The 15,125-nt window shown below is 45.9% G+C and overlaps 1 protein-coding gene across 21 annotated transcripts in view; it reads left to right on the plus strand.

Moving 5' to 3' along the window:
• The window catches only part of LOC119168047 (uncharacterized), a 249,851-nt gene that overhangs the window by 3,613 nt on the left and 231,113 nt on the right, over positions 1–15,125 (plus strand). Inside the window, exon 1 of one of the 21 annotated variants that reach the window (XM_075866365.1) lies at positions 2,955–3,001. The exons of the other annotated variants lie outside the window; for them this stretch is intronic. Within the exon in view, the coding sequence (XP_075722480.1) occupies positions 2,972–3,001 (30 nt within the window). The 5' untranslated portion in view covers positions 2,955–2,971. Of the gene's footprint in view, positions 1–2,954; positions 3,002–15,125 lie in introns of those variants that run through there. 21 annotated transcript variants of the gene reach the window in all.

Below are 15,125 nucleotides of genomic sequence, written 5' to 3' on the forward strand. Positions count from 1 at the left end.
ACAGTCAACGGGCAAGACAGCTACTTTGTCAATTACTTGGTCTTCTCAGTCCACTTAAGTCCTCTACAAAAGGAGCCTTCGTCCATAAGCATTTCCTTCGGCGCTTGCCGACCGATGTCCTGATGGTGCTGGCAACTGCTTCAGTCTATAGTTTGTCAGAGTTGGCTACATTGGCTGACAAGGTTATGAAAATATTCAATTCACTGCCAGTGGTTGCAGCTGCAATTCCGGCTCCAGCATCACACGCCGTCTGCCCTTCACTAACTTGTCAGTCGGAAGCAGCCTTGCAGCCATTTTCTGTTACTGAGTTTTCCGATAGACGGAAAAAGCATCTGGTTGACAAAATTTGTAGGAGCCTTCCTCCTTCACGCCGACGTCTCCATTCCCTACCTTATTGACGCTGTCCATCCTTCAACAACGGGTGCTCCTGTCAAGCATAGCAGTGTAACACCTGCTGGTATCACCGCTGTTTTCGCGCCACGCAAATATATGCCTCCTCCTTTGCACCGGGTCGGAAGAGCATCCAGCGGTGCGCTAGTGACAAGGAGCGGTCATGGGCCCACCGCATGTCACCCATTCGATTTTCACGACACGGTTAGTGACAAACGCTTCCTAATTGGCAGAATGCACAGTTCAGAATCTTCCTGCTAGACAAAAGGATCACTCCACAGCTCTCATGCTGTATTTTCAAGAAGTGAATGAAGCTCTCATTCCAGTATTTCATCAGTGGTCTCTCATACTACATCGGGCACTACAAAGACCGTTTCACTGGTTGTTCATGGTCGCCGTCATTCTTTCTGCTATTATCGATTCTTATTTTTTCACCGACCTTTGACTCATATGCAGGTGAAGTGATCATGATTCCTAGACGCGAAAGCGTACCTCTCGTTAAAACGTATTGCTGCGCCGGAAACCGAAGGTTCAGCATTGCACTATAGTTTTCGGTGAACTCGTCATGCCCTTACTACGGGAATTTGCAGACATCAGCACACAACCTAATTTAAAAAACAGTGTGCCAGGATGAAGGTTATCACATTGTTACTTCCAGACCTCCCGCTTCCTTCCTACTAGGTCAACTTGCTCGGGGCAAGCTCAAAATTGCACGTTTGGAATATACACACATGCTGGAATTATCAGTTATTCACTTGTTCACCAGAAACTGGGCAGCTGCACTCTACGTTGTCCGGAAGACTTGGGGTGAATCGAGGCCATGGGAACACTACCGTTCTAAAAAAATATGCAAGTTCTGAATTAGTACCCGTTACCAAACACATTGAATTTTACTGTCACTCTGCATGGCACACATATTTCCCAACAATGTTCTTGTCTGCGCCTACCACCAAATTCCCGTGTCCGAGTCGGATATATTCAATGCGGCTTTTACCACACCACTCGCAATTTCGAAATTCTATGAATGTTCTTTCTTGTCCAAAAAGCCGCTCAGTCATTTCAACTATTCATCGACACAGTAACACGTCTTCGGCTACATTGACTACTTGTTGGTGGCCAGTAAATTTGTGGAAGAGCACTTACACCAGGTCTGTAGTCTTCTACAACGAATATCTGACCACAGCCTCTTCACAATCGTCTCAAAAAGCGGGTTTGGTGTCTCCACCGTGGCCTGCTTGGTTCATCACCTGCATAACAGCGGGCTCTTTCAACTTCAAAGAACCTCACGATCTCATGGTTCACGCTCTCAATCTGAGCGCTAAGGAACCTCACGCTCTAATGAGTGACGCATCTAGCATAGTCGTGATAGCGGTTTTCCAGCAGCGTATGAAAAACTCATGGGAACCCCAAGGCTTCTTTTTTTTTAAGAAACTCTGCCCAAAACGAGGTCAAAACAGCTCGTTCGGCTCAGAGTTGGAGCTTACTTCACCATCAACACTTTTGTCGTTTTGTCGAAGGTTCCACACTTACAATCTTTACAAACGCCATGCCATTGACATAACTGCTTTGCAGAGAACCGTTGACGCAAACGCCATGAGAAATGCGCCATTTATTTTACTTTCCATCATCTTTTTTTTTTACTTTTCACCAGTATCCGACACGTCAGTAAGAACAAGAACATACTTGATGACACTCTCAGCCGGGTGCACACCGTGGTGTCACTGGCAACGTTCGCGCTTCACGACGCGTAGACGTTCGCAGCACCCATTTAGCCAATGATCCCAGCTCATAAAACTGCACTGATGAAAAACAACACTGCGACTGGACAATTCCTGCTTGAGCACACTTAGTTTGACTGCGACACTTCGACACGCACACCGAGGCTTTTAGCACCTATCACGCTATGCAAGCAGGTTCCTGGCTCGCTGCAACAGCTCGCCCACTCCTACGTTCCTGCCTTGCAACGACTTGTTTTTTTCACGCTACCTATGGCCCCCTGGAACACAGATGTCCATGAGCGCGTACATGTATGCACACCACATGTATTTGGCAGCAGCGGCATGACCTGCGAGCACACGCCTCAAATTTCGCTCCATATTTTTCAGCCGAAACAGGAGAAGACGCTGTGATTGAAAGCACCACGGATCCGGGCCGGCGCACTTCGGTACTCGTGTTGGCATCATTCTTACATCGAAAAGAGAGGCACAATGAAATATTGCGCTGTTGACGTCACCGGCTGCCACAGCGACGCTACTCGGACACGGCCAACGAATTTTCTACGAGGGGTGTAAACCATAATTTGGCAGCAGCGGCACTACCAGCGAGCACACGCGTAAGATTTCGCTCCATATTTTTCAGCCGCAACAGGAGAAGACGCTGTGACTGAAAGCACCGCGGATCCGGGCCGGCGCACTTCGGTACTCGTGTTGGCATCATTCTTTCATCGAAAAGAGAGGCACAACGAAAGATTGCGCTGTTGACGTCACCGGCTGCCACAGCGACGCTACTCGGACACGGCCAACAAATTTTCTACGAGGGGTGTGAACCATCATTTGGCAGCAGTGGCACGATCAGCGAGCACATGCCTAAGATTTCGCTCCATATTTTTCAGGTTGGTGAATATCTTTTTACGCCAATTTTCTGCTCTCCGCCGCTGCTGCCAAGCGTTGGTGTGTAGTTGTAGTGTGAAACTGCAGTGACATGTCACAATTACGCTATTGTTCATGTCGTCTTGAACCAGAAGACGGACGCCCGCTTCTGGCTTGTTCAGAATATAAATTCGCATTTCACATAGGTGCATGCTCAGACGTTTCGGAAGAAGCGTGCAAAAAAAGGGGGAAAAACATGGAAGTGCGATAAGTGCAAGACTGGCAGCCAGAAATCTGGGACTGATGCGGAAAAAGTGTCAACTGATAGCATAGTAGCGCATCAACTGCACTCACTTGAACTTAAGATTGATGCACTCCTGGCTTTACCAAGCAAGCTCCAATCAATGGAAACAGCTGTGCAGCTTTTGTCGAACAAGTTTGATGAATTCAGTGAGCGACTGCACGCCCAAGAAACAGCTACGAAAGACTTGTCGAAGAGAATCGATAAGCTAGAGAAAAGCAAGGTAGATAAAGATGTGGCTTTGATGTCACAAGATTTAGACAAGCTAGAATATCGTGGCCGACGTATAAACCCAGAAATACATGGCATTAAAGAAACTGAAGGTGAGGATCTTGTGACAAAAGTGAATGAAATTGCGAAACAAATATCACTTCCCTCCCTGGCCCGCAGTGATCTTGAAACCGTCCATCGGCTACGCGCTAAACCAGGCAAGACCCGTTGCATTATTGTGCGCTTCATGAATTGGGAAACAAGGGACAACTGACTCTCAAAGCGGCGACAGCTCAAAAGCGAAAACAGTAACACATACATTTGTGAGAACAGGACTCGACAGGCGCGAGAACTGCTCACTATGACCAAAGAATGGGCTAGGAAAACGGGTTTTACATTCGTGTGGCATGCCAACGGTAAGGTGCTAGTGAGATGAGCAAATGGCGAAAGAACAGTCGTTATTCGGGGAAGCGAGGACATGATACGTTTATCATGAAGAGTGATAACAGTTGTGTACTTCTTGGGTGATCCAGTCTCAAGATGTCGTACTCACCATCCTAATGCCTACATGATCTTCCAACCTTAAGAAGTGGCTCTGCGCTCTCAAATTTTTATTTAAATGACAGAAGTTTAAGAAAGAATTTTGATGAGATAAGCGTAATTTTGTCGGAAACTAATTATGCATTTGATATAATTTGCTTTACTGAGACATGGCTGTCATCAGATCATGATTGTATTTTGATTGAAAGTTATGAGTGCATTTCTGCATACCGATAACGAAAGCGTGGTGGTGGTGTCTGTGTGTATGTCCGTACAAACCTCCCATATAGAATTGTTGCCGAGTTTAAGGTCATAGGTGATAGCTATGAGTGTATATAGTTAGAATGTTCCAATCTGTTATTTACTGTGATTTATCACCCTCCTACTGGTTCAATAGAAAGCTTTGTGAATTTTATTGAGAAATCACTGGAGAGATCTCTAGATTCTCGCTTACAGACTGTCTTGGTAGGTGACTTTAACACCAATGTGTCACTAGATAACCCCAGCTACGTATGCCTAAATGAACTAATCGAAGCATATGGTTGTATGAACGTAATTGGCACCCCAACAAGAATAACCGCCACATCAGAAACAACGTTAGACCTATGTATTACAAGTTTCGATACTACTGATGTCAAAGCAGGCGCAATTACAACCGACATTAGCGATCATTTTCCAACATACTGCTTCCTACCAGGTAATCGTGTAATCAAAAGTAAGGATGAAATGCTCTTTAGGAGTTATTTTAGCCGAAACATTAAACTTTTTGAGAACCTTATCTCTGGAATTGACTGGAGCACGGATATAGAAGCAAGAGATCCGAATAAATCATACAACATATTTTTAAAGCACTTGACACCTTTATATGACGCATGCTTCCCTCTTAAGCCCTGCAAAAAACACAGAAAATGCAGAAAACCATGGGTGGCAGTGGAACTATACAACAGAATTAAAGTCAAAAACAACCTTTTTCAAGTTTTTCGATCTTCCAGAGACGAAAACTATTTACGTAATTTCAAAAAATTTCGTAATACACTTGTAACGAGGTTTATTGGGCGAACCAAACGGGCAGGTCGGAGATTGGAGATAGCGACAGGACGAGGAAGATGGAGGAGCTCGAGCGCCGATCTCGTGGTGCCTTACTCTGCGATGATGCTTGCTGTTTCCTTTTGTTATCATCATTCCTTCATTATAATTGCCCCCGTCGAGAAAGATCAAGCCATCCTGGCGATCTAACAAGTAGGAACGAGCGGGTCGAAGTACGGCTTCAAGTGGTCCACGTGAACAATATCGTGTCCACGCCGACGATGGTCACCGGGTGGCGTAAGCGGTTCGATGGCGTAATTCACGGGCGATGTGCGCTCTACCACGCGGTATGGGCCATGGTAATTTGAAAGTTGCTTGGTAGACAAACCAGGTGCACAGGGTGCTACATACAGCCATACAAGGGTTCCAGGGACGAACTTGGCGGCATGAGGGTGGTCGTCATCGCGGGCCTTTTTCTGGCGTTGCTGGTCAGCCGTAGTAAACTGCTTCGCTAGTTGGCGGCATTCTTCGGCGTGACGGGCGGCTTCAGACACGGTCGTGCACTCAGATACATCTGGTGCGTATGGCAGCAAAGTGTCAATTGTGTGCGATGGTTGACGTCCGTATAGAAGGTAGAATGGAGAAAAGCCGGTGGTGACTTGGGTAGCAGCGTTGTACGCGTAGGTCGCAAACGGAAGAACCAGGTCCCAGTTCGTTTGATCAGATGCCACATGCGTCGCGAGCATGTCACCCAGGGTCCGATTAAACCGCTCAGTCAGGCCATTCGTCTGAGGGTGGTAAGCAGTACTCATCCGGTGTACAATATGGCACTGACGGAGAAGTGCTTGGATTACGTCGGATAGAAATACACGGCCCCGGTCACTGAGGAGCTCGCGAGGAGGGCCGTGACGCAACACAAACCGATGGAGGATGAAAGATGCGACGTCCTGAGTGGTCGCCGTAGGAAGAGCAGCGGTTTCGGCGTACCGTGTCAGGTGATCTACAGCAATGATAGCCCACCGGTTACCTGCTGTGGTCAATGGCAGTGGTCCATAAAGGTCGATTCCCACGCGATCGAATGGGCGGTCAGGGCACGCAAGCGGCTGTAGTGGAGCTGCTCCTGCATTCGGTGGCTGTTTTCGTCGCTGACACTCGTGGCAGCCGCGAATAAACTGTCGAACAAAAGTAAACATCCCACGCCAGTAGTACCGCTTCCTTAAACGCTCGTAGGTCTTGAAGACACCGGCGTGAGCGCATTGCGGGTCGGAGTGAAATGATGCACAGATTGTAGAGCGCAGCTTTCGGGGAATAACGAGCAGCCACTTCCTGCCGTCTGGTGAGTAATTGCGCCGGTACAAGAGGCCACCTCGAATGGTGAAGTGCGAAGCCTGGCGTCGCATTGCTCGAGTGATGGGAAGTGTCGGTACCCCAGATAAGGCGTCCAGAAGCGAAGTTATCCATGGATCGTCGCGCTGTGCAGAGGTCATTGTGTTGATGTCAAGAGCGGACAGCGCGTGTTCCATAGAAGATATAGAGGCAGCCTCAGTCGACAGTGGTGATCGCGAGAGCGCATCAGCATCAGCATGTTGGCGGCCGGAACGGTACACGACGCGGATGTCATACTCTTGAAGTCGCAGAGCCCAACGAGCAAGGCGACCTGATGGATCCTTCAGCGACGACAACCAACATAAGGCATGATGGTCTGTAACTACAGCAAAGGTGCGGCCATATAAGTATGGGCGAAATTTCACAATTGCCCAAAGTATGGCTAAGCACTCTTTTTCGGTAACACTGTAGTTTACCTCAGCCTTGTTGAGCGTTCTGCTGGCGTAGGCGACGACATACTCAGGGGATCCAGGCTTGCGTTGAGCGAGAACTGCACCGAGACCGACACCGCTGGCGTCTGTATGGATTTCAGTGGCAGCCGTGGGATTATAGTGGCGCAATATAGGCGGTGATGTCAGGAGACGGCGAATAGTGGTAAATGCGTGATCACATTCGGAAGACCATGATGAGATGTCGTTGGCACTGCTTAAAAGTTGGGTCAAAGGGGCAATTATGGAGGCAAAGTTGCGCACAAACCGTGAAAGTAGGAGCACAATCCTACGAAGCTGCGTAACTGTTTTACAGTCGTTGGTTTGGGGAATTCAGCAACAGCGCGTAGTTTAGCCGGGTCGGGAAGAACACCATCCTTTGACACGACGTGACCGAGAATGGTGAGCGTCCGAGCAGCGAAGTGGCATTTCTTTAGATTCAGTTGGAGCTGCGCATTCTTCAGACACGTGAGGACATGTTTCAGGGGTACAAGGTGTGTTGCGAAATCGGGTGCAAAGACGACGATATCGTCGAGGTAGCAGAGGCATATGTTCCATTTCAAACCCCGCAGAACCGAGTCCATCATGCGCTCGAATGTGGCCGGCGCATTGCAGAGGCCGAAGGGCATGACATTGAACTCATATAGCCCGTCCGGTGTCACGAATGCTGTTTTTGGACGATCACCATCTGCTAAGGGCACCTGCCAATACCCCGAACGCAAATCTAACGACGAAAAAAACTCGGCACCTTGTAAGCAATCAAGGGCGTCATCAATCCTGGGCAAAGGGTATACGTCTTTGCGAGTGATCTTATTTAAGCGCCTGTAATCAACGCAGAAGCGAATTGCACCATCCTTCTTCTTAACAAGAACGACAGGTGATGCCCATGGACTTTGGGAAGGTCGGATAACGTCGCGCTTGAGCATATCGTCAACGTGTTCGGTGATAACCTGACGTTCTGTGGCGGAAACACGGTATGGTCGCTGTCGTACTGGCGCGTTGGAACCTGTGTCGATGCGGTGGAAAAAACTGGGAGTTCGGCCAAGGGTAGGTTGAGCAACGTCAAAGGATTCACGAAACTGGTAGAGCAGCTGAAGGAGCTCAGAGCGTTCAGATTGCGATATTCCGTCGGCAATCGATGAATCGAAAAGCTCGCAAGGTGGTATATTGGAAGGGTTGAGGGCACTTATGGCGTCGTAGTCACCGGAATAATCTGGCGGCATGGTAAAAATTTGTTCTTTATCAATGGCATGCACGTGTCCAAGAGATTTACCTTGAAACAGTTCAACGGGATACGGAAGGGGATTGATGAGGCAAAGAGCACTGTTTCCTTCAGAAATAGAGAGGGTTGAATAAGGCAGAAGAAGTGATCTTCGACTAAGGAAGAGGCTTGATGGCTCAAAGAATGCAGCTTCGTTCCTAATGCCGTCACAGAACACGGGGAGCAACACAGCTGCTGTCGGAGGAATTTCAGCGCCTTCTTTGACGACGATTTTGTGTACGGCGGGCTGAATGTGGCTGGTTGGTTGTTCGTAAAACGGAAAAAGTTCAAGCTCTGATCTTGCACAATCAATAACGGCATGGTTACGCGATAAAAAATCCCATCCAAGTATGATGTCGTGTGAGCATGACGACAGGACAATAAACTCAACAGTGTAGTGGTCATTCGCGATCATCAGTCGGACAGTACAGGCGGCTACAGGCTGAACCGGGTCCCCATTCGCTCTTTGCAAGAACATCATGTTAAGAGGCGTCGTCACTTTACGGAGCTTGCGGCAAAGTTTAGCGTCTACCGCGGAAATGGCAGCACCAGTATCCACTAGAGCATATGCTCGAGTACCTTCTACAAAAACTTCGACAATATTCGACGGCAATGTCCGAGGACTTGAGCATTTCGACAGCGCAGTTCTTGCCTCCTGAACTGCGGCGGTTAGTTTCCCTCGTGTTCAGGAGCTGGCCGACGACGCATTGGTGACAGGGAGCGACGACGGGGTGAAGGTGAGCGACTAGACATAGTACGCGGACATTCCCGTGAAGACGAGCTTGACTGAGGGTCAGAATTTTCCAGACGGGATGGAGAAAGGTCCATGAAGCTGTTCTGTGTCCGGGCGTCTGTGTATCCCGGCACGCGACGACGGCAGTAACGGGCGATATGGCCAGGGCCGCCGCACGCAAAACAGATGGGCCGGTTATCGCGCGTTCTCCAAGTATTGGCGACGAGGGGACCAGTCCATGCGGCAGACGGGTGTGTCGAGGCTGTGGTGGCAATGGGAGGAACCCAGGCGGTGGACGGCTGAGTCGGGGCTCAGGTATACGGCAGTCCCTGGAACGACGGGGGGTGGTGTCGCTGCTGCCGCTTTAGTGCCTCAGCGTAAGTAAGAGGCGCGGTGACGGTGGGCTGCTGCAAGGGCATCGGCATAGCCTCGGAAATCTGCTCCTGGACCACATGTCGGAGCATGGGAGCCAATGGTGGTGGGTGTCGCAGTGGCTGTTGGTGCGAGAGCTCCTGGCGTTGAGCAAAAGGCAGCAGAGAAAGCTGCCGAGCCACTTCCTCTCGCACGAAGTCTTTCATTTGTGCGAGAAGGTTTGCCTGGTCAGCCATAGCGTCCAGTGCGGTCACTGGTTGGATTGTCTGGAATGAGCGTCGCGTCTGAGCTCGTTGCCTCCGCAATTCATCATAGCTTTGGCACAAAGTCACTACTTCTGCCACAGTGCTTGGAGACTTCGCGAGAAGCATCTGGAAAACGTCATCGTCGACGCCCTTCATAATGTGCTGTATCTTCGCACTCTCGCTCATGGAAGCATCGACGCGCCGGCAGAGATCAATCACATCTTCTATATATGATGTGAAAGTTTCACCTCGCTCCTGTGCCCGTGTGCGCAGACGTTGTTCGGCGCGTAGCTTCCGTAAGGCAGGACGACCAAAAACGGCACGTATTGCCTCCTTGAAGGCGGACCAATTCGCGAACTCGGTTTCGTGGTTCGTATACCACAGCTTGGCCACGTCGGTGAGATAAAAATTGACAGTGCCTAGCTTAGCAGCGTCATCCCACCTGTTGGGTCCACTGACTTTCTCGTATGACGACAGCCAGTCCTCGACGTCCTGGTCTTCGGTGCCGGCAAAGATCGGGGGGTCTCGCTGATGAACCGGGCCGGGGCAAGTAGTGGCCGCGAGAGGTATTGTTTGTTGGGCAGCGTCAACTTGCATGGTCGACGGCAGGGTGCGAGATCGGAGTTCCAGGTTGTAGGCGATGTGGTTACCCAGCACGATCCACCAAATGTAACGAGGTTTATTGGGCGAACCAAATGGGCAGGTCGGAGATTGGAGATAGCGACAGGACGAGGAAGATGGAGGAGCTCGAGCGCCGATCTCGTGGTGCCTTACTCTGCGATGATGCTTGCTGTTTCCTTTTGTTATCATCATTCCTTCATTATACACTGAACAAAGATTTGAAGATAGCCAAGATGGAATACTACATTAGTAAATTTACCACTCATTCAGGAGACGCGTGCCTGCTGTGGGACACAATAAATGAGCTCCTTAACAAAAAGGAGATATCCACACGAATAAAATTTGAAAAACTGGGCATGAGTAAATTAGAAATCGCTGACACCTTTAACAAATACTTTTTAACAGTTGGTGAGTTTACAACAGACAGCACGGAAACGTGTTGCGAGAACTATATAGCATCAAATTATCCGTCTAGGGTATTCCTGTTTCCTACTAATCAACAAGAAGCGGTAAAGCTAATCACGTCATTAAAGGATAACTGTGCTTGCGGTCCAGATGACATTAAGCCAGAGCCTTTAAAGTCTATAAGTCACATTATCGCTACACCACTAACGCACATTTATAACCTGATGCTATCTTCAGGTGTTTTTCCCGATCAAATGAAACTTGCGAAAGTAACTGCCGTCCATAAAGGTGGGTCTTTCGATGAGCTTAACAATTACAGGCCTATATCTGTACTCTCTGTGTTCGCGAAAATGGCGGAACGAGTTATATATCAGAAGATTACGGGCTTTCTAAACGCAAACAATATAATAGCGAAAGACCAGTATGGATTTCACAAAAACAAGTCTGCTGAGTCGGTTCTACTCAGCATCAAAGAATAATCTTTACACTAGGAATATTTCTGGCTGTTAGAAAGGCATTCGACAGTATACAACACGATCTACTTTTACGAAAACTACCGTACCACAGCTCAATTAGTACAAAGTTCTCTCTCGTCTAGAAAACATTATACTGTTGTAAATTATACACACTCTCAAGTTGAACACATTAAGTATGGTGTCCCCCAGGGATCAATTCTTGGACCTATCCTATTCCTGCTCTTTATTAATGATATCGTAAATATCGAGGGACACAAGAAAATAATATTGTACGCTGATGACACAAACGTATTTTTCGCAGTTTCAAACGTATGTGAACTTTATAAAGAAGCTAACGTTTGGATGCAGAAACTCAATTTATGGTTAAACGCAAATAAACTTCAATTGATTATTGCTAAAACAAAGTGCATGTTTTTCAAGCCTAAAGGAGTAGTTCATATACCATGCACTCCAATTTACTCCCAGAGCACTGAGATTCAGCGCACAACAACAATAAAATTTCTAGAAGTTCTATTCCAAGAACAACTTTCTTGTTCTCCTCACATTGACGCGATAAAAAAAAGATCTTTCAAGGAGAATCGGCATTTTAAGTAGACTGAGATACTACGTCCCATCAAATGACAAGCTGCAAATTTACTACGCACTAGTACATTCACGACTAACATATTGCTCCTTGGTGTGGCTAAGAACGACCACCACAAACCTTAATTCTCTGTTGATATTACAAAAGCGGGCTAGAGGTGCTATATCTAACACTCCCCTTTACGAAAGTGTCTCGACCATATTTTAAAATATGCAAGGTGTTGCCTATAAAACTGTTATACAGAAATAAGCTATGTCTAGAGATATTACACCAGTATAAACTAAATACATCACTCTTCTTTGACACATACTGTGTGAAACAAACACCATACGAGTTGAGAAAGAGCCTAATATACAAATATAGATCACGCACGAACTACGGTGACCAACAATTAGCGTCACAAATTCCTTACATTCTAAACAAATACCCAACTGTATTACATTTACTGGAAGACAGAACTTCAGCTAGTTCATTTAAAAAAAAACGGAAGAGTTCATAGTGGATGAAAGCGATGCTTTTGTTAATTTTTGAAATTTGTAGTTAATGATGTTTTTGTATTCGTTGCACCTTGTTCATGATTGTCCCTTTGCCTGTTGGTTATTATACTCTAATTTGTCTTGTAGAGCAACTCGATTTCCTAGTCAAGATGTCTCTTGTTGATTTATTTGATAGAAAACATGCATTTGTTTGTATTTGCCACCACTAGAATAAGGACTGTTTATATTTCTATTCTTTTATTCACACTTCTGACAGTTACTGTTCGACTATGGTACCCGTGTAAGATAACACGTGATGTTGTAATTTTCGGCGTACTGTACTTGCGGTATGTTTCTGCTTTGCTGCCAGGGTGGCACGACCAAGTCAGGCTTTTACTTAGCCTCTAATGGTGTCTCCCAAGGCAATCTTTTTCAATTTTGCCTTGAATAAAGCAAACCAAACCAAATCAAACCAAACCTTGCCAAAGTGCACACCTACCTTATTCCCTCAACATGCCATTTTCTCCAGCCACACCATCGTTTTGATGTGGTCCATATTAGCATAGTGTGGCCACTCCCATCATATGATGAATTTCACTACCTGCTCACAGCTGTCAACAGAATTACGCATTAGATAGAAGTGACTCCACTTCCTGACAGCACTGCAGCAACTGTAACAGCACAATTTCTCAGCATACGTCGTGCTGAAAAAACGTTACCCGACAATGTCACTGAGGACACTGTCAACGATTTTAATACTTATTTTACAATTGTTGGTCCTTCGCTAGCCAAAATGCTGCCTATTCCTAACAAAACGTTGTATGAACTAACGTCCTTACCAAATAGCTTCGTTATAAAATACATAGAGATTAAATAAATTCTGCTTATTGTGAGTAAACTAGTAATTAGCAAAGCGCCGGGTCATGACGAGATTCCAGCGCGCGTTATACAAGAGAACGTTGATTTAATTGGAGAAGTATTATGTAACCTATTCAACCACTCAATATATGCCGGTCAATACTCATCAATACTCAAGATAGCCAAAGTCACCCCTGTTTACTAAGAGGGAAATAGGTGCGATCCTTCTTGCTACCGCCCGATCTCTGTACTGAGTGTACTTAACAATACCCTCGAAAAAATAATTTCAAAACGTATGCTTTCTTTTTTGAACAAATATCATGTGTTATGTCCGCAACAACATGGCTTCCGTCAAATGCGCTCTACAAGTACAGCAGTGCTCAACCTAAGCCAACTTTTAAATACTGCCCTCCAAGATAACAAATTCGCCGCAGTGGGTTTTCTGGACCTCAGAAAAGCGTTCGGCACAGTAGACCATGACATCTTACTTTACAAACTACGTAGATAAGGTTTTCGCAACACCATGTCGAATTTTTATGAGAGTTACCTTCAAGGTCGACAACAGGTGGTAGTTATCAGTAACATTCCTTCTTCTCTCCAGTCCATTCAAACAGGTGTGCCACAAGGTTCCGTATTAGGTCCGTTACTTTACTTACTATACATAAATGACTTGCCTCTAGTAATACCAACTGCCGAGATGCTTATGTATGCTGACGACACTGCCCTAATTATTACCGGCAAAAATCTGTCAGACATGGAAGAACAGATGAATACTGAACTAGCTAAGCTTGCCGATTGGTTTACAGCTAACAAGCTTACCATCAATGCCAAAAAACAAAATATATGTTATTTTACTCCCGTACTAATCATACTCCACATGATATACAACTCTACATCAATGATTGCTCCCTGGAATGTACTGATTCTTTTACTTACCTAGCTGTTGTTCTGGACAGCTGTTTAAATTGGCAGAGTCAAATAGAAGCAGTCAGCTCGAAGCAAGCTCCGAGTTGTTACGTCCTTTTGGAAGCACGTGAATACTTTGACGCTATAATTTTGCGCACTTAGTATTTTGCTTTAGCTAACTTCCACCTTCTGTACTGTGTAGAGTCCTGGGGTTCGACGTATGACTCTTATCCTGAGCCAATACGACGGCTGCAAAAACGGGCTATACGTACGATTACTTTCTCCCCTTACTACGAATATAACAAACCACTTTTTTCTAGGTTAAAGATCTTACCAATTTATTTTTTGCAGGAACTAAAATTAGCTACATGTATAAACAGTGTCGTTAGGAACAATGAACCATTCCCAGTTTCACTACTGTGTATTCCCCGACGCCAAACGAGGAACCAAACTTTTAACAACTTCAATATACTCCCATAAAAACGCCTATAGCAAACGTCTACTACAATATACCGGAGTGAAAATTTGGAATGGCATACCGCGTTATATAAAGAATACCCAGAACTTTTCCAGATCATTGAAAAAATACTACTTTGAAGCAATTTTCTCTGCTTGAGTTGACTGATACTTTAGGTTGTAATTTTTCATTATATATATATATTGCCCTATATGTGTTTAGTGTATTCTTTGAAAGATGTTTTCTTTGAAAGATCTTTCAATACCCATGTTCTCTATATTAAGCCATATAAGAGAACTACTATTGATACTTGCAAGTACAAGTATCATTCTTAAGTTCTGTACGCCACTAATCGCCAAATGTTTGTGTTGACTACAAGTTATGTACTTTCCCCTTTTTTCTATGTTCAATCGAATTCATGTGATGTTAGCAGATAAACAATACTTCTTGTATACCAAATTTGAATTGTTTACTTCTGTTTATTTTTAAGTAGAATAATTACAGTTTCACTTATGTATACTTTCAATGGGACCCACACTAGCCTTTGGCTATGGGACCATACAGTTTGCGCCTATTTTTTATAAGATATGAGTGCAATGAAGATCATTCATTCATTAAAAAAAAACGTTGGTTGCACGCTTTAGCAGCCCTGCCAAAATAGTGAGTAACGAAGCGATCAATTCGACATTGTCCTCTTGCACAATTTCCTGCATTTGTTTGATGGGGGAGTTCGTCTATGATACTGCGCTCCGTATTCCTAGCACATTCTGTTCAGAACCATCTTCGACAGCGCTGTCTTCTCATGATTATATCTACCTCCCTCTCAACCTCTTTCGCGATCCTGAAACTTGTCCGACTCCTCC

The sequence above is a fragment of the Rhipicephalus microplus genome, chromosome 6 (genome assembly GCF_043290135.1).
Source record: "Rhipicephalus microplus isolate Deutch F79 chromosome 6, USDA_Rmic, whole genome shotgun sequence".
In the NCBI taxonomy this organism is placed as follows: domain Eukaryota; kingdom Metazoa; phylum Arthropoda; class Arachnida; order Ixodida; family Ixodidae; genus Rhipicephalus; species Rhipicephalus microplus.